General features: G+C 30.3%; 2 protein-coding genes across 2 annotated transcripts in view; both read left to right on the forward strand.

Annotated features, from left to right (window-relative positions):
- LOC126768847 (uncharacterized) overlaps positions 1–21,360 on the forward strand; it is a 179,428-nt gene that overhangs the window by 125,503 nt on the left and 32,565 nt on the right. Inside the window, exons 9-11 of the mRNA XM_050487203.1 lie at positions 223–351; positions 712–789; positions 3,375–3,443. Of these exons, the coding sequence (XP_050343160.1) occupies positions 223–351; positions 712–789; positions 3,375–3,443 (276 nt within the window). The remainder of the gene's footprint in view (positions 1–222; positions 352–711; positions 790–3,374; positions 3,444–21,360) is intronic.
- Positions 5,343–7,890, forward strand: LOC126768835 (uncharacterized). Its single transcript, XM_050487184.1, has 2 exons — positions 5,343–5,477; positions 5,934–7,890. Exon 2 carries the CDS (start codon positions 5,978–5,980, stop codon positions 6,782–6,784), a length of 807 nt encoding a protein of 268 aa, XP_050343141.1. The 5' UTR covers positions 5,343–5,477; positions 5,934–5,977; the 3' UTR covers positions 6,785–7,890.

A 21,360-nucleotide genomic window follows, 5' to 3' on the forward strand; every position in this document is an offset into this window, starting at 1 on the left:
TTATATTTTCCTGTAATTAATTAATCAAATGTTCACATCTAATTAGAACAACAAATCCACTTTCATTAATTAGATTTTATTAATATAATATAAGTTACAAGAATCACAAAAGGAAAGATAATAAATATTAAATTACATATAATAATTATACCAAATTAAATGTATACTATCTGTACGGTATATAGCCAAAGAGTAGTTTTGTATTGACGATTTACTTACCAGGAGAGCATGCCGCCAGTACTGCGTGGCGAAATGTTGCTTGATCGTATGGGCGGAGGACAAGCGCGGCTAAACTACGAGCAACTAAGACAGGACGCTCAAGACCTTGAGTTACAAATTAAACAACTACAGGTATTCTTAAGAATAAATTAAATACATAAATATTATAAAAATATTTGTAAATATACAAATATAATGTTTGAACCTTTTTATAATTTAAAAGTCATCAATGTATTAACATTAATAGGGCACTTTTATAGTGCTCTGGGCAACTATAAAGAACTCGTGATAACTATTAAAATATTAGAGTTAAATTGAGTTATCTCATCATCGGCACGACGTGTAACTAAAATATAAACTGTTCTCATAAAAATGTTCTTCCAAGATTAACTTTCCTTGCAAGTATAGCTGGCTTTAGTTTTTTATGTAAATATGATATAATTACTTTAAATTTTATTCATGAACATATTAAAATGTATAGCGTATTTACAGGATGGACTGGACTCTTTAGCTCGGCTGCAGGCTCGGAGCCTCGAGGGAAGTCTCTATAATAAAGTCAACGAAATACAAGTGAGTTTTTAATATATATTGTATTCTGCAAACGTTAAAACAAGATGTCACGATAATATCATGTCTTGCGACAATCATTCAAGCCGACCACGATACGGCTACGATACGATACGACTTACAAAAACTTAATTCAACTCTCGAAACCGTTGTAAATAAGTTATGTGACAAAATTCGTATTTCCTCTCTAAGATAAATGAGGCTAGAATATTTGTAAATTCATAGTTTCAGAACTTAAGAACTTAAGTAAAGCTATGTTTATGATATATTTTTGTTTATACGCTAGAGCATTACTCTTAGTCGTAGGTACCTAAAGTTTGTACATGAATCATTTACAATAGCTTTACCTATCTCTTGGTTTTACACACATTAGGAATTAAATAAAGTAAATATCTTCTAACAGAAATATTTTCTAAATTTTTATGTATTCGTATTTTTAATAAAAATAAGTGAAATATAGATGACAATACTTTTATAACCAGGGAGAATAGGTATTACCAAAGACGTGGATTTACTGACAACTTGACACTATTGTGAGAAACAGCTTTGAAAAGAATCTTGAATGGATGCGTCTCGATTCCTTCCTTTATATGACGATATTTTATTTCAACTTTTCAAAACAGGTCATTTTTAGCACTTATCGGACATAGGAAACTTTAAAATGCATAGTGAAGTTACAGCATATCTTAATATTACCAAGTAAGGCAGCATTAACATCATAAAATTATTCTTACGATGCTTTAAAGTATAACAATATATATGTAATAATAGTTATATTACAACAAATCGCAAAGTTCATTTAATCTGTATAATAAAAGCAATTTTCAATAATAATATATAATACCTACACTTCTTGAAGATGAAGTTATTTTATTCTGAATATGGTCTTTCGACAAACTTAAATGTTCGAAGAAGTAGTAGGAAAATTTAAAATTTAAAGAATATCAAATTGTACACCGTGAGGAGTTTATTTCATATATTTATGTATATTAGATCATCATAATCTACATTTACTCTATATAAGGTCGGGCCAGTAAAAAATATTTGGTTTTACTCTCAAGAAATTCTAAGCAGCAGCTGAGTTCACTGAAAAGCAGGTAAAGCCGAATCTTGCACCTTATCTCTCTCTCTGCTGTCGTGTCGGATAGCCCATTCCATCGTCCCATCAAACTATGTAAGGCATAAGTGTGTGCATTTCTGCACTATAATTTGTCCTGAGTATACTAAAGACTATCATAAGACAATTAAGAGACTATATTAAGCAACATTGCTATCATTTTATTTGATTTTGTTTGGGCAAATCAAGTTCCAATTAAAAATTATCTCTGGTGGTAGGGCTTTGTGCAAGCTCGTCTGGGTAGGTACCACCCATTCATCAGATATTCTACCGCAAAACAGCAATACATGATATTGTTGTGTTCCGGTTTGAAGGGTGAGTGAGCCAGTGTAATTACAGGCACAAGGGACATAAAATCTTAGTTCCTAAGGTTGGTGGCGCATTGGCTATAAGCGATGGTTGACATTTCTTACAACGCCAATGTCTAAGGGCGTTTGGTGACCACTTACCATCAGGTGGCCCATATGCTCGTCCACCTTCCTATTTTATATAAAAAAAATGTGAACTAAATTATACTTTTATAGGTTGTGTATTATAAAAAATATATTAAAAAAATGCAATTTACTAGTTTGGACATCGATCACGAAATGTCACCTAATCTTTTAATGCTTTTATTTATACTCGTAATGCTATAGGTTATTGAGCAAAATTGTATAATATGTAATTATATTTACAAATAAATTTCTAGGACTGCCACCAGAGATATATTGAAAAACCCTTTCGTTTTATTTTTATAACGATTAAAAGCTTATAACATAAATATATTCATGTTTTAGTTTATAGAAATTATATCTATTCATTTTATTTTTAATACATCATTTATATACTAAATATAATACTACACATTTAATTTTAAAAAATCTTAAATTACAGTACTTACGTATTTATAAATAAAATATATTTTTGTAATTCTGGGTTTTTTCGGAGCGAAAAAACAGTATTATCGATATAAAACCTTGTTTATGTTATACATTTCTTTGTTTTATAATCATATTTAAAAAATATATAACGTATGCTAACGCCATCTACATCCGTTCTAAAAATATACCTACTTGTTGCAGCTAGAGCCATCTATGAAAAGGTTTCGAACATTTTTGTACTAAAGTCTACATAACGTATACTACCTTCGAATAGCGGTTTTGTATATAGATGGCATTATTCGGATTAAATATTTAAAATTATTCAGCCGAAAAAAAAGGGCACAAAGAAAAAGAAATATTTTCCTTTGAGATTTCCCACCAGAATATTTCTATTGTGCTTAATAAGTTTTATAAAAATTGTACCACATTTTTCCAAAATATATATGTCAATATCTATAATTAAAATATTCTATAAATATTTAATACATAGTATAATTTCAAAAATATTTAATAGAAAGGTCGATTTATGTAAGCGTAACATGTTATAAGTACCTACATATATAACTGTATACGAATATTTTTTTTTGTTATTTGACTTTTTTTTCTTACAGGAAGATATTTCCGTGAAGAAGTACGACTATCGCGCTACGCAACTCCATCTTGCTGCAGTTAGAGCACAGGTAAGTCGTATTATTTATAATAATAAAATTAAAAAAATGTGCTCATACGAAAATTATTTATTTTACTCCTATAATAGGTCGAAAACAAAACACTCTGCTATAATGCAACAATAATCTTAACGTTTATAAAATTGATGCAGATGACACAAATATTATTTCGAACTTTCGAACAACCGCATTTTTTTCTATTAATTATTATCTCAATAAAGGTTTTTAAAAATAAAGCTTTATTCTTCGAAATATATACTACATATCTATGGTATCTTGAGAATATATTATAAATAATCATTTCGATCCATAAAAATAACGTTAATTTAAAGTTGTTAAGAAAAATTTTATTCCTTTGCCCGACAAAACTTACTTAACTAAAAATGCAGTATGTTTTGAAAAGAAGACCTTCAACTACTGAACAAAGATCACATTCAGCGTAAATAAACGCTAGACCATTTCTAAGCAAAGTGCGCATGTCATGTTGCGACAAGTCTCCGAGCCATGCGGACCGGGCTTCCGACCTCCAATCAATATATTTCAATATTTCCCGCTATTTCCCTCGGACCTTTAACTGTGACTTATCTTAATAAAAAACATCTAATGTTTAACGAAATAATTAATTAATAATTAAATAGTGACAAATAAAATTTTCTTCAAAAACTTTAATCTGGTTTCAAATTTCTGGCGCGGAAAGGTAAGTAGTTAAATAATTTATTAAAATAATTAATTAAAATTATTGTTTTGTAAAGAAAAATATTTTAAGTAAAATTACCAAAAATAAAGTAAAAATAACATTAACTTTTCGAAGTGATCAGTGCCGCATTGCGCACAGCCTCCCACTTATTCAGTCTGAATCTGAGATGAGTTCTCACGGTCTGACATAACCTACGCATTTTCGTATCAGCTGTGTGTTTGATCTGAAATTACGCTTAATACTTCTTAATTAATACATTCATTACGCGAGTCCTTCGCTCCACGATTGCGGAACATAAAAGAAAAATTAAATATCGTGCTAAGATGGGTTGGATTTCCATGAAAAACCATATGGTAAGTGTCAGATGTTCTTTTTGTGATAGCAAATTGTTATCGAATTTACCAAATCTATAACCTTACAACAAAGGACTTGAAATAAAAATAATTACCAATATTTAAACAAAGGAAATTATTTATCTGTATATATATTAATTACCGTGATTTGTATGTATGAAGTATAAGTACTTTTAACTATTATACCCAGTTTTTTATCGAAATTACATAATCATGTATAACATGTGTATAAACAAAATACAGTTAAAATTTACTATAAAGTTATGTATGTAATGAAATTATAAGTTACATTATTTAAATAATGTTATAATTATTATACCACGGTATTCCCGTTGCGATATTTTTTATAAAACAAAAGGTGAAGTTTTATGGTGATTAAAAGCAATCGACTATAACGGGTAGGTGTATGCTATATTGAATTCTTGTATTTTATATTTCGTTGTAAAAATTAAATATACGCATATATTTGGTCATAAATTTTTTTTTATTATTAATTATATATACCTAATTGAAACTATTTAGTTGGAAGGTCCAAATAATAATACTGATTCCGATATACATTTGTCCAATATCATCATTATGTAGTGTTGTCTAAATTAAATTACTTAATTTTTTTTTTAAGACGATTAAAAAAAATGTTTTACTTATTTATTAATACAAACACAAATAAAGAAGTGTTCACTGTCAAAATATCGACATTACTTACAATAATGAGGTGTCAGAATTTATATTAATAAAATGTATAAGATTAACAAAGATTTTCTTTGGTATCATTCATAAAATTTTCCTGAATACGAACTCAGAACGCTGTCATACCAGTTTTCCCGCGCGATCGCGTAAACAGCGCCCCTTGTGGGCTTGCCATTAACTAATATGCGTCATTTGTACTTGATTATGGTGTGTTATTCGAGACGTGTTGTTTCAAAAATTTTATTTATTAACTTGTGTAAGTGAATGCCTAGTGAATAAACATTTTTAGTAATAATATTTATGAAGGTGAGTTTTTGTCATTTTTGTATTTTTTGGTTATGTAATTCGTTCCGTTATTAATTGTGACTGATAAAGCAAATATTACTATTTCAGCATAAGCTAAATGATAATTATGGTTATAATTAACTCTGAACCAAGTCAATTATTTTGTTAGTAGCTTGATCAAGAAAATTTAACATATTTTTTATCTTTAATGCTATCACATAACCTCAAAGAAATTAAGTAATGTTACGCTAATTTATGAAATATGCCATATTGTTACAATTAGTCTTAACTTGTTTTTGAAGTAAATTCCAATTTAATACCAATACATTTCTGGGTTTAAATCGTGCAAATAATATTTTTTTAAATATGAAAAAAAATTCGATTCTAAAGTCAGATGTTTAGGCGGGAAACAATCTATAATTTTTATTGTGCACATTAACCATCGTGAAAATTCATTTTTTGTTTGTATTATTTCAGGTCGACATTTCGTATTCTCTTAATTCATAAGTGTAAACAAAACAATGAAACAAACAATAAACGAAAAGTCAAAGAAAAATGGTTATCAGCTAGATGATGATAATGTAAGATATAAAATCAACAAAGAATATTTCAATAATGCCAATAAGCAAGAACCTAAAATTTTAAAAAAGCAGAACATAAATGAACAAGATGATGACAATGTTCGCTATAAATTTCCTTCACCATCTAAATCTAAATTATTGGAACGGAGACCAAAACCGAAGCCCAAAATTAAAGTTAATTTCTGGAGTAATAAACAAACAGTGAACAGACTTAATAAAGCTGATGTAAGAAAGGAAAAGAGCATTCGCAGGCATACTGTTATTGGCAGTGTTGACGAACACACTAGTAAACCAAAAACGTCTGCGGTTAAAGTCCGCAAACGTGTGTCTTTCCTCCCATCACCACTGTTTCTGGACAATCATGTACCAATGGTTACTGTACCAGATGATTTGACGATACAATTAAATGAAGAAGAAGCTAATGACCTTGGTGAAGACCTTAACCTTGCAATTAGTAATAGTAAATCAACAGAAAATAAATCTAATGATAATTCAGGGAGGAAAGGCAGAAGTTCAATAACACAGACTAGCCCTAGAGTTTCTAAACGTAAGCGGAATTCTGAGGATTCAGATACACGATCTCAAGGCAATGAGTATGAATTAGAGTTCTTTTCAAAATATGTCGTTCAAAAATTAAGAAGAATGGAGACAAATCAGAGAATTTACTCTGAAAATTTGATTAACACAGTTCTTATGTTAGGTCAACTTGGTGAATTGAACGGTAAATCAAAAATAGGCAAGGCATAATATATTTACATATTAATTTCTAGTACTTCGATATAATATATTTACAATGTATTAGTGAATAACATTTGGAGATCTTATTTTCATGAAGTAATACTGTTTAATATACTATATTTATAACATAGTATATAAACTGTGACCATTTCCAGCCATTAAGTAACTTATACATTTAGATAGTAATTGAGGTTCTAGGTAAGTTGGTTTTGAATTGTTTCTTGTTTAGTATTTAACCAAGTCAATTGAAGGCTTACAGAATTATCAAAATGTTGTTGCATTCATTGTCTTACAGATTAACTTGTACTAAAACTACAAAAATACTCTTGAAATGTGAATTTGTTTGAGATTGAAGTGTAGTTTAATTGTTGTTTATTAAATTCAATTTGTATAAAACTATATTTCCTAAATTCCTTAAATTAGGTAATCGATGAAGTTTAAAGTATACTATTAATATTAAATTAAGTTTGTACATTGTTCAGATTTATCTAAAAATTGTATCTTAATAAAAGAAAACAGATTCTTTATTAAAGAGTTGACATGTTGCATATATTTATGTACATATCATGTTTTTAACTTGTAGATTTTTCCATGTGTAAATGAATAATTAATTATATTATTGTAAGTATAAAAGAGTGTTAAAATATGAGGAACATTTATCTGTGAAATGTTAGTTTGTTTTTAATTTAATCATTCATACTAAATGAATAGGTTTCTGTGATGTTTTTACATGAAAAGTATATTAACAGTTTATTGTAAACTTTTTTAATTTGCTAGTTGAAGCTAGATTTTTTCCTATAAAACGCACAGTTTAAATTATTTCTATTTACTGTTTATGTAAATTAAGTAAGAAAAATATATAAATATTTGTTTATACTGGTTCTATAAGATTTAGGCATTTTGAATGTTTCCAAAATAGATTTGTTAGTTTTACTTTGATTGTGAATAATAATAATGAGTTCTATATTTCAATATTTACGGTAGGTTAGTGAAATTCTTTCACACTACACTTTTCGACCTCTGTGTTTACCGAAATCATTTTAGGGTTTTCTGTTGATGGTCCTATTTGTTTGTATGAGAATGGACTGCCTTACTAATAAATCATTTTCGAGGAATTTGTTTTTTTTTTTTGTATATTTCTGACAACCTTGATTGCTCATTTAAAAAAAACATTAGGTACCTACTTATCTGTTTAGGTTCATAATTATAAACGTGCGCATTAAAAATATCACGTAATTACAAAAACACTTGAAGTTTACTACTACACTACATTTATTATTTCAGCCGAGCTTCGGTTGTGATAGCCGAGCATATGGCACACTATTTGTATGACGTGGGAGTATTATAATTTGGGCTTTACATCTTCGTCTGTTTTTTAATTTTGTTACTTAATAAATAATCAATATCTTTGCCTATTATCCGATGAGAATTTTGTACCAATTGTGCAAGCATAAAAACTAAGTGGTTATGCTGCTATCACTGCTATATAAGCAGTGATAGCATCACAACTAAATTTAAAATATAAAGTATTGCATAAAAATGCTTTCAATAATTTAAGGTATTTACTGGTGGTAGGGCTTTGTGCAAGCTCGTCTGGGTAGGTACCACCCACTGATCAGATATTCTACCGCAAAACAGCAATACTTGATATTGTTGTGTTCCGGTTTGAAGAGTGAGTGAGCCAGTGTAATTACAGACACAAGGGACATAAAATCTTAGTGCCCAAGGTTGGTGGCGCATTGGCTATGTAAGCGATGGTTGACATTTCTTACAATGCCAATGTCTAAGGGCGTTTGGTGACCACTTACCATCAGGTGGCCCATATGCTCGTCCGCCTTCCTATTCTATAAAAAAAGATAGTTATAATGGTCAGTTTTTTTATTTTGTTCTAAGCATGTATTAAATTTTTATATAAGACTGAAATAATACCTAAATTGGTACCTAGACTACAATAATGACCCATATGACCTAGTATTTATTTTTTTTCGTTAGCGGTTATCGTACCTACGATTAGCGCAAATGCCGGAGGGACTACATTACCGATCTGACGCCGAAGTCAAATGCTTCAAATACTTGCTATATTTAACTATTTTTGCCTAAGGTCAAAAGGCTGAAATATGAATCTACTAAAAACAGTTTAAGTAGAATCAAATTTATTTTGTCAAATGCCTGAAAAAATAATACATAAGTAGGTCTATATAATATGTTACAAGCTTTGATTTGTCTGTTTAAAGTTGTCTGAGGGTTATATCAAATCATGCTATTTATTCCCAAGTTATGATAAAAACATTTGTTATGCAAGAAGTTGATATTCCTTGACTATATATTATTCAGTTTTATGATCAATTTTAAAATCATATTAAATATACCGTAGCGGTCGAATCCTATGAATATATCCATATAATTGGATTTATACATAACTATTTTTCTCCCGCTGCTTCGTCTGCGTGTGAGGTGGGGCGAGGATTTTAGTTACCCTATGTCCTTTTCTGTACTCCTGTCATCGTGTATGCAAAATTTCATGATGAGTAGCTAAGGCGTGAAAGCGTAACAAACAATAAACTCACTTTCGCATTAGTAGTATTAAGAAAGCAAAATCAAAAATAAATATTCTTAGTATATACCTACATATGTAATATCATTAAAAAACAGCCAGCAACACGATATAATTTATACTACAACTTACACGTGCGCCCCTGGCAGAAAATCTCTTCAACTAAAATTATACTTTTACATGAAACCAGCAAACGAGTGCGAGCAATTAACCCGGAATAAATGTGACAACACCTTTACTTAGGACACTAATGTAAAGTGGAAAAACCTACATTTGAATTTGACTCTTACTCAGCACGTGCATTGTTTAACATTAATTATTGTTTTTTGTTAAAAAATATGTGGTTCTTATACATTTTTTTTTTTGTATATATAACTAAACTAAATTACCAGAGATGGTGCACTAGCTATCCACGTAAATCTTAAATGATGATTACGGACTCAAAACCTGACAAATAATATTAGATTTGAGATATTTTTTTTACGGTAGGCGGACTAGCAAATCTGTCACCAAAACCCATAGACATGGGCGCTGTAAGAAATATTAATCATTACATACAACGACAATGAACTACCAATCTCCAGGACTAATGTGCTCTATCCGTTGTGCCTGTAGTTACACTGGCTCACTTACCGAATACAACAATACTAAGTAGGTATTGCTTCTTGGCGGCAGAATATGAAATGAGTGGGTGGTACCCAGACGGGCTTACCACCAAGTAAATAATTCATCTCAGACATCGTGAATAAATCTGCCGTGTCGAATGAATTGCTGTCTCATGTGTATCTACCAACACGTATTTGAGCATATTCCACTATGCTCAAAACCTTCCTTTAATGAGAAGGCCTCCTGCCTTTGTCCAGCGGTGGGACATTTAAATATATCGCAACACATTGATCACGAAATTTTATATGAACCTGGAATTGACAAATATTGGCTAAATTCGATCGATGACATCGCTTGATAGTCTATTTATATTAAATAAAACAAGGAATTAAATATATTTTATCAATCATGTTATAAATTGAAAATATAGCTACCTTATTTTTTGTAAATACGTGCATATAAAAAACTATAATGTTATAGTAAAGTTGTTTTCCTGGTGGAAGGGCTTTGTGTAGGCCCGTTCGATACCACCCACTCAACAGATATTCTGCAACTAACCAGCAATACTTGGTATTGTTGCGTTCCGGTTTGAAGGGTGAGTGAGCCAGGGTAACATAACATAACATCTCAGTTCCCAAGGTTAGTGGTGCATTGACGATGTAAGGAATAGTTATTATTTCTTGTGGTACCACTTACCATCAGGTGTCCTATTTGCTCGTCCGTCTATAATATAAAGAAAAGTAATCCAATTCTTTACTTAGCTTTTCTTTACACCAAGTCGGTATAAAGTATTTTGCCAATATCACAAGGAATGGGGAATATGTACAAAGTTATAAAATTGACTTCTGCAGCAACTTTGACCGTCTGAAAACTTTTATAGAAACTAGAAACGTAACAAGAACAAAAACTTTGCATAAAGTCTCTATAGATGCTTCAATTACACTATTATCTTTTAGGTTTTTGTCGTGCAACATACTTTGTTAGCGGTGTTACAATTTTTTCTGAACGTAAGTCTAATTAGCGTGATACAATTTCAACTAACAATATAACTTCTCTAAACTTTTTTGTTGTTTGTTTTTTCTGTAAAATTAAATAAATATTACACTCAACAATGAAAGAGATACGAAGCGTTTTTACTCTGTACTTTCTTTGTAGTTACTACTCGTGATCAAAAGGTCGTGTTTACGTATATTTTAGAGCTCGGAAATGCTGTCACGTATAAATATTGTCAATATGTTTTGTAGAGCACATAATTATTCAATAATTCATCAATAAATCTAAAATTAGTTATAATTATTAGTTACCTAGTGTATATTAAATATATTTATGGATACGTATAAAAATATAACAACTGTGTTTCTTGCCGTTTTTGCTCGATAACATCTACGTTTGTTACGGTGGTTAAGCTTAACTTTTAAATAATATTATAAATTAGCGAATCAAAAGTTGGAAAAAGTATATTTAAATGAAATTTATTTGATATGTACATATCAAATATATATATATATATATATATAACTGGAAAGTATTGAAAGTATGTACATATATGTTAGTTATGTTTAAAAAAAACAAATATTCTATTTTATAACAGTCCATGTATACATACAATATGTGAGTTATGTTCTACGGTTTAGATTCACATGTGCTAACCGATGAGCTATCTCGGAAGCATACCCGGATTTATATCTAGATACCGGCCGAGGGGCCCCACCCAGCCAAAAATAATATAATTTTACTCTAACTGCTTCGGGGCGCTGGGCCTCAAATGTCATTTTGTCTAGGGACCTAAGATTTCTAATTCCGGGCCTGTCAAAAGTTAACATTTTTCTATCGATGGCACCTTACAAAATGTACAACTATCATATAAGGATACAGTATTCTGAGGTACTGGTTTCAAATTTTGAATCAGGACAGTAAGAAGTTATTGGTTATTTCTAAGATATTCTCAACAGCCCGTTTTTACAGCTGCCAGCTGGAAAACCATTAGTCATGAAATCTCTCCGTTTATATCGTATTACCGTGGAAATCCACAACAGTGCGATCCATAAGGCATTTCCTGCCTCGCACATCCACTCTGAGGAACCAGTTTTTGCCGGCGTCTTTTATGAACCGATATGATATAGAAACCTTCAAGAAAAAAGCGTACTCATTCCTAAAAGGCCAGCAACACACCTGTAAGCCCTCCGGTATTGCAGGTGTCCATGGGTGGTGGTAGTCACTTTCCATCAGGTTCTCCATCAGGGAGACTCCTGCCTGTTTACCCTCTCTTACATTAAAAAAAACCGTGACAACCTATGAAAAACCTATGACACGCATAGTATTATGAAAGTGACGGAATAGTCTCTATTCTCTAATATAATATCTCTTGCGCAGTTGGCTAGTCCTAGACTCTTCGTTTTTTTTAAATGGTTGCCATGGTCCGAATCGGTAGACAAGACCTGATGGTCTATGACCTGATGGTCATAAATTCAAAATTTCAAACAGTCTATGAATAAGTAAGTTATCATTTTAACTAAATTAACGGTTTCAAAACACTGTAAAGCTCTAGATTAAAGAAACTCAACGTTAACTATACGTTTTTCGCAATTACTTAACATGAGCTGTGCGTCAACAGGCATTGAATTCCATTGAAAACTAAATGCCGAGTTTTCGAAGCAATATCCCAAATGAGATAGAAAAATAATTTCCGAGACCAGTATACTAAATTAGATAGAAAAATGATTCGTGCGGATGAGTGTATTCACGGCCGAAAAGTGGCTGTTGTTAGTAAGCGGTTGCTGGGAAACGTCGGAGGCACACTACATCCGGCGCCCGGCTCAGTCGACTCCCGCCCGCCCTCAGTTGCGGTCTTAGTGCTTACAGCGACATGATATCCTAGTACTCAACTTTATCTTTCACTTCTTTTTGTGTTTAGTCGTTTATTTTATTTTTTAGTTTTCATTATGTAAAAAAATCTTTGTGATGTGACTCAAATATAAAATGTAGTGACGTTATAAAACTTTTCACGATTAAGATTAACTATAAGAATAATTTTATCTGCGTTCGATAATTGTTTTAGAATTACAATTAATGACAACAGTATTTTTTATTGTTCGGTATTATTCAACCACACCAATTAACCATCCAGTGAACAGTCTCGACCAAAGTTTTCGTAATTATTTAGGTTATTACTTCACAATGTAAAATTAGTGAAAATAAAAAGAAGAGTATTATTATATTCAATTATTCAACGTTTAAAAATAATTCTTAAACCTACTATTTTTCAAAAATGGATATAGTACATCGATTACATTATTTGGTATTGTCACAAAAGTCGGATTTAATGACTATGGAACGAGAGCAAAGAATGCGTATGCGACGGCAATCAAGTCTTCCTGAATATAGCAAAGCTAACAAAACTAGACAACGTCTTGAACAAGCCTATTTTAATGACGTAAGTGTTGTAAATATTTTCTTTAATAAATAACGTTTAATTAAACATTCGTTCTTATGACAGTTACAGTGACTTTATTTCATTGAAATTCTGCCACATGTGTATTCTACCAACACGCATTGGAGCAGCGTGGTGGAATAAGCTCCAAACCTTCTCCACAAAAAGGGAGAGGAGGCCTTAGCCCAGCAGTGGGACATTAACAGGCTGTTACTGTCTTATGACAGATGCCACGTCACCTTTTATTAATTACATTAAACGCTTACTAGGTACAAAGTGCACGCCTTTGATCAGAATTAACATATTATAACTAATATTTTTAAAATAGCAATTAAACAATTATTTTGTATATTAATACATGTACGGTAAATTGAAAGACATATAACGATCAAACGATAAAAATCCAACACATTTTAACATTTGATAAAGTTACGTAAATAATATTAGACCATCAATTATATCTTTAAATCAAAAATGTAACCATGTAAGAGACGCATAGATTTTATGTAACAAATTCATAATTAAACCCTTCTTATAGCTTTATGAGTCGAGTGACCGATGACCTTAAAGAAAAGTTAAGTCTTTAGAAATTTCAATTCAAAAGGATCTATTTATAAATCCATTGTTTACAAATACAACAACAAAATGAAACGAAGTTGACAAAATAATTATTATGCTTTAACAATTATATTAATATGTTATATGGCTACAGTTACCTGATGGTTAAAAATCCAATAACACGTTTATTCTTCTTTCATTTCGAGAGACAGACAGATTATAAATATGTTCATCGAATATTCGAAGACCGATTTGAATTATTTTAACTTTATTGTATTGAAGTACGTCCCCGTGTGGTTTCATTTGTTTTTCTTTGATGTATATCGTTTTAGAGAAAAAATTCGAAAAACCATTTTTATTAGTTTGTTATGGAAGTAAGCGTTTCATGGATTTTGTTTTTTGTCTGAATTTCAACGAAGAATTATTTAAAATAAATCGCTTTGTTAGGTACGTTGTTACATAGTATTGCAGCTTACATTAACTCACTAACGTTCGCCCACTTCGAGATTTATTTTTAAATTAAAAACAAAGCACATTTTTTCAAAAGAAATTTAAAGAAAGAAAGAAAGTTTATTTAATAAATCAAACGACTGTGTATCACAACGGCCATTATTGTTATTGAGATAAATAGAGGTTTACTTTATTTTCATTACTTAAGTAGGTATGTAATTCTCGTAATTGCCTCGCGACTGCGACTGCGACTGCCTCGTTGGTCTTGTGCCTTAATGTGAGGCCGCAGACCCAGGGGTCCTGGGTTCAATTTCCAGGTCGGGCCAATAAAAAGTTATTAGGTTTTTCTGTCAGAAAATCATCAGTAGCAGCTCGGAGTCTGGAAATTGGAAGTGTGTACACTCCCGTGCCTCGGAAAGCACGTAAAGCCGTTTGTCCTGCGCCTGAACACTTTCCGGTCGTGTCGGATTGCCGTCCCATGGGATATATTCTCTAACTCTCATAGAGTTAGGGAATATTAAATGCACCTGTGTTTGCGCACACACTTTTGCACTATAATATCTCCTGCATAGTTGGCTAATCTCTCTTGAGATTGGCCGCCGTGGCCGAAATCAGTCTGGAGGACATTAATAATTCTCGTAATATATTATAAGAAGAAAATTTTATTGGAATTATTTAAAATAGCTATTTTTCGAGATAAGGGTGAATGATACTTGTTTGTACATTGTGATGACAACTCTCAACTAGATTAGAAACTGACATTTTAGATTTCATAAAAAATAATTATAAAACTTCAAATCCAAAAATAATACTGACAAGCAACCTCTATTACTGTGTAAATTAATAAATAGATTGTAGTTATTAAAATAACAGATAATAACATATAGACAAACAAACTGAAGGAAAGAAAAAGACAAAAACTTATCGTTCTCATCTTCAAGGTCATCTTTCAAGGAAAATAAGGAACCGTTAAATGTTTCCTTCACAACTCGTGGAAAATCGCAGCTGGACGTACATAACATTATTTTCATTCAAGTTAAGTATCTCATACTAATAATAAATAACAATACGTTGAAAACACAACACAAGTGTATCTAAAAACATTTGTATGGAATGCGATAAAATAAAAAAAGAGAAAACCTATATAAAAGGTATTTTACCGATTATGTATTAAATTGTCGATTAAAATGCATATTTAAAATTAATCTTTGGTCATTGGAATCACTATATCGGTTTTTGTTTATATGACATTACAAAAAAAAGTAGATTAAAACATGTATTTATTATTTAATGTTATGTTATATAAAAACTTACAGTTTCTCGTCGGTTCTGCTGTGTAGATTGTACATTGCGAGATTTATTTTTAATTTAAACTGTAAGATGATGATTTAAAACTTAAGCAGTTTTAGTATTTTACTAGACCCTACTTGCTAAAAATTTGGCCAAATACGTCATTACAAAAATACGTTCTGTAAATTAATTTTATAAGGTTTCTAAAGCTTCATTCTTCGTGTCGTGAAAGTTTACATCTGAAGTTTTGTATACAACTGCAAATTATTATATTATTAAGAAAGACAACAGATTGCATACCTATAAATAAAATCTATATCAAGACCGAAAGAAAGATAAGGCTGTGTTTATTTGTCTACCGATGTATGTTCATCCTTTTAAATATTTTAAAAGTGGTTTACATTCTATCCACAAGAAATTGCTTACATGCTTTTAACTCAATACCTGTTTTATTATTATATATTATATATGAATTGTAATTTAAACTCCTTACTTTGTCGCACTTAAAAAAAAATCTAATTCTTTATTAGCTCTCGTGTGCCCCTCTTCTTATAACCTGGGTTCCTTCAAACGAGGCGTGAAGAGGTATCTTGCGAGCCGGTAAAACGGAAGCGGCTAGTGCAGAACATTCTTCCCGACTGTACAAACTTGATCAATACATTTTTTAACCATTTTAATTATCTTACGCCATACCGAACAAAATATAGTTCAAGTAATATCGCTAACTTTATTCAATTAATCACTCCACACTGTGGTTGACACCACTAGTATTAGGGTGATTGATATGCTTATGTTCTATTAAATTTGTTTCTTGATTTTAAAACTATATGTCTATAAGTTTTGTCCTGATTGTATATCTCATTGCAGTTGGTCTTGCTGGCCTTTACAGCGTCACTGGGCAACGGCCTTCGCCTTAAGAGCCAACTCGGGCTCCTGCTGTAACTTGCAAAATATATCATTTTAAACGCACACATAATGTTTGTAGTAGTCTGTAGATTTGTCATATTTAACAAATCCACAAACTACACTCATAAATGTTGTTTCATAAGTATTTTAATCATAAAAAATATTAATAATAATAATAATCATAATATTATCAACCATTTATAAAACCACAATAAAAGTACTAATTTTTTCTCATTTAGTTTTATAAAATAACCAATAAAATATTAAATTTAATAAAATATAAAATTGAATTAAGGTTTATATATTAACAAATATTATCTGACCTTTGCAGCAGAGTAATGCCAGTAAAATATTATAGGTATTGCGGAGATTGACTATGATTTTAATATCTTATAAAATGCGCTCTCATGTAGTAACATGATGTCGCAAACCCACTATAAATTTAAATTTAGTTTATTTAATAATATAACTTTATAATACTATCATATTTTTGTTATATGCTTTTATTATTATTACGTTTTGATAAATCCCTTCATATAATACAATATCTGTTTTGAGAAACCTTATTTAATTTATTCGTTTCTTTAGTTTCAATCTGTCTATACCATTATTTATACATACATATTAAATTCCACATTTTATCTCATTATTTTTTACTTTGGTACGCTAAACCTTTAATTCATTCGTCCATTGACCTCTACAAATATTTTTATTCACACTATTGAACTTATAACATTATATTATTTTCAACTGGCGAGCTTATAAGTAAGGCTAGGGATTTATCATGATTGAATGTACCGTTTTATATATTATTCTTTTGAACACTGTAGTCACTTCAACTTATTTTCATATAAACGATTTCTGTCTGAACGCTGAAAATACAGAAAATTATTTTTCTTTTTATGTTTCTATTTCATTCGAAATATTTCACATTTTTAAAAGGATATCAAAAATATTTAAATTGAATAAAAACTTTATATATGAAGTTTAGGGAACTTTTCTTATGAATAATTTAATAAAACGTTAAGTAAAGAATAATAAAAAAGCATAGGATTAAATCTAACATAAATTTATTATACATGCACTCATTCATATATTTATTTTTATAATTCAAATATGTAGTAAAGACAAAGCAATCAAAGTAGATAATAAAATTTTATCGTTGCAATAAGAATTAAATACAATTTATTAACCAACGCCATTTGCATCGGGTTTCATTTATACGGATACCTATCATTCATCTTGGTTTTATATTTTAAGATCATTATAAAGACAAGAGGCAAAAAATATAAATAAAAGAAATAGTACAGCGGATAACCCATTTCTACGCCTATTCTTTGTTGATAAGAAGCTTTATAGTCCCGGCCTTTATTTGTTCTTGACACGAATCTCGATCCTGTTCATGAAGCAGTTAACATTCTTATATTTAATTTACATTAATTTTGTAAAGTAAACGCTTAAAAAATGTTAATACACATGCAAAGTCAATTCATCGGAATATTATTCATTAGTTATAAGTACATTGAATTTTTAGGTCAGTTTCGTTTTAATGTATAATTTAGTTTCGGTTTTTCATTGTATTGTATTCTTATCAGAAAACGCCTGTCCGAAACGGGAAGCGGAGGTCACGCAATGTTGTTGATTTCAGGTCGCTGTATAGTGTACTAAATTCGAACAATCATGCAATAAATATATTTTACTTATTGCCTTAACTGAAATTTTAAAGCTGCATTAACATTAAATATCCCATTTAATGAATTCTATTTTACATGTTCTTCCCTCGAGACTAAGCAGTGTGGCTATAGTTCTAATACGGTCCTCGGTGAAGAGATTGCTCACTGACCTTCCTTACTATGAAGTAGGCGTATTTACCTTCAGTTAATTCTGTTATCATTTCGAAAAACGTGAAACTGAATTTATAATTTAATATTTCATTGAATATATGTGAGTAAATTTTATATATACGAGTATATGCATATATTGCTATTAAATATCAAGATCAAGTCTCGCATGCGTTGCGATACCTAAGTAAATTTCGAAATTGTTCGACATATACATATATGTATTAACATCCATGCTTATATAATTTTCGAGGGTTTTCTTACGTTCCTTAAATTCTGAAACAACTAGAATAACATTCAAATCTGTTAAAATATAATTGAAACGATAAAAATCAAAATTTGAAATCAAGAATTAATTTATATATCATAATAATTTATTATATATTTCGTATCTATATATAGCATATTAGAGCAAAAACATGAGAGTATAGATGAAAGGTATTTAATGAACAAAATTATGAATCATTTACTTAACAGCTTAAACAAGGTTGTTCTTACTAAAGGTACCGTTTTCTGTATAAAGTTTTCTTAAAGATCGTAATTTCTATTATATGTTATTTTAGAATTGAATGCATTTTTCACAGAGACGTAGACACAAAATCTTGTTATTGCAATCTCGTGAGTGAACAGTAACCAATAATCAATAAAGTGGCGCTCAAATGAAAAATATTTAAAGGAAATTAGTGTTAATACTAAACAATGTACGTAATACTTAATGCTAATTCAATTAAATTATTTTATATGAAAAATTATTACACCTTCTTCGGTTATACAAAAGTGAGCACACTACTTCCTAATGCCATTTGAGACGAAGGATATACGAAGTTCTTATATATGATATATTTCTGATTATAATTCATCTCGTACTTTACGGTGAAGGAAAACATCGTGATGAAACCTGTACGTGTCTAATTTCACTGAAATTCTGCCACATGTGTATACTACCAACACGCATTGGAGCAGCGTGGTGGAATAAGCTCCTCAAAAAGGGAGAGGACGCCTGTAGCCTAGCAGTGGGACATTTACAGGCTGTTATGGATACATTCATAATACCTATATTATAAATATAAACAATAAATGAATACAGTATATATTTTAGCAGCATCTAATTTATATTACATTTGATTGAATTTCACATTAAAACTTCGAATAACACTAAATTTCATAGTAATTATCTTATATGTCGTTGTAAAACTAATCCCAGTGGAATAATTATAATAATATATATACTAATACCAAGTTCTGTATCCAGTCATGTAATTAATAGGTTGTTCTAATAGGTGATCAATACTTGTCGCTAGTTCATGTTCTAAATCTATCGATACATAATTTATATCGTATATGCAAACTGCACACTAATATATTTTGAAATTTTATATATACCAATTAATGTTTGCGATAACAATTAAACAATTAAAGTGCTTTTAAACTGTTAACACATACAGATACCCTAAGCTAGAATAAAAACTGCAACCATTAAACATGCCATTATTGAAACCATTATACAACAGTACTAGCGTTATTATACTTATATCAATAAAAGTTAATATTTACACGTTACAAATATGAAAATATGCAGTTTCGTAATAAATTCTCAAAGGCATATCAGAACATCTGACGCCCGCGTTGGAGCATCTAGTCATTATAAGAAGTGGCGTTCAACCTCTAGTGTGACGCTAACAAGCTGTTACGTAACTTATTGTTTTCAGTGCCAAAAGGCAGTTATTGTTATTCCAGCTATAATTGATAAAATCTCAAAACTAATACCACGTAAACTAATGCTATTAATGAACGTTACCGTGGAAATGTGTGTTACGTTTTGTTACAAACTCGTTAGTCATGATAATGTGGAATAGTTTAATCTGGTATCGCAAACATGATTTATTAATTTATTTTGTTCAGCAAAATCAGTTTATTGAAACAGAATATATAAAATAAAATTAAAATATTATAATATTAACAAAGTAATATGATTTTTATGATCTAGGAAAATATATAATAAATGAGACGAAATATGTGTAATAAAATCGAAATGATTACTTCGACTTGTTATTTTATATATTGCTCGTAACTAAAATTTAAGTTACAGTGTTTTCGTTTTATCGTCTTGTTTATATTCTAAACAAAATTGGTTGCCGTTGAAGTTGAAGGGTCTGCGAAATAAAAGGCATGTAAATGACTTGATTTGCATCACACAGTTTTAAAACTTCGAATGAAAAAAGGTGATTCTATATTCCAAAGGGCAGAGATTCTACCCTGTGAACTTTAAAACTATCACCTGTCGACTTTTTTTGAACGAAGCTGACGTCATGTATACATTGCAAGCATCAGAGAAATAGGATACGGCTATAATACTTAGACACCGATATCAAAAACTAGTTACCTAAGTTAATATTTATTCCAATAACCATATATATGAGATAGCGCAGTGATACACAACTGTATTTATACATCTAATACTAAAATATGATGATTGATGTATAAAAAAGTAAAACTGGATGATATTTATTAAAATAATCTTGACTAAGAAGTTCATACAAACCAAGATGGCTCGAGAATCTTACTCGAAAATCACGGAGTTTAAACACCATTGACATCAGCCAAAACGCTTTGGCGACACTGGTGAAGAGAACCGAGATGAACCTAATTGTAAATAATATTTAAAATATAAATAAAAGGAAATAACAACCTAAAAAGATCCATAAGAGAGATGACATCATGATAATAATTTAAAAGAAAAAACATTGAGTCCAACCACTGAGTTTTCTGTACTTAATTTCTGTTCGGCGTGTGTGTCTATTAACTTACATTGGAACAGTGAGAAGAACAGAAGAACAGAACGGTGGCAAAAACTCCAAAACCTTATGCCTTAAGAATAGAGGATACCTTTGCTGAGCAGCGGATTATTTAACATGACGTTACTTATACTTTATTTTGACACAGAAATGCC

Source organism: Nymphalis io, chromosome 5, assembly GCF_905147045.1.
Source record: "Nymphalis io chromosome 5, ilAglIoxx1.1, whole genome shotgun sequence".
Lineage (NCBI taxonomy): Eukaryota > Metazoa > Arthropoda > Insecta > Lepidoptera > Nymphalidae > Nymphalis > Nymphalis io.

Excerpts from the sequence above, each read along its gene's own strand:
- LOC126768835 (XM_050487184.1), top strand. The coding sequence starts at position 5,978 with ATGAAACAAACAATAAACGAAAAGTCAAAGAAAAATGGTTATCAGCTA.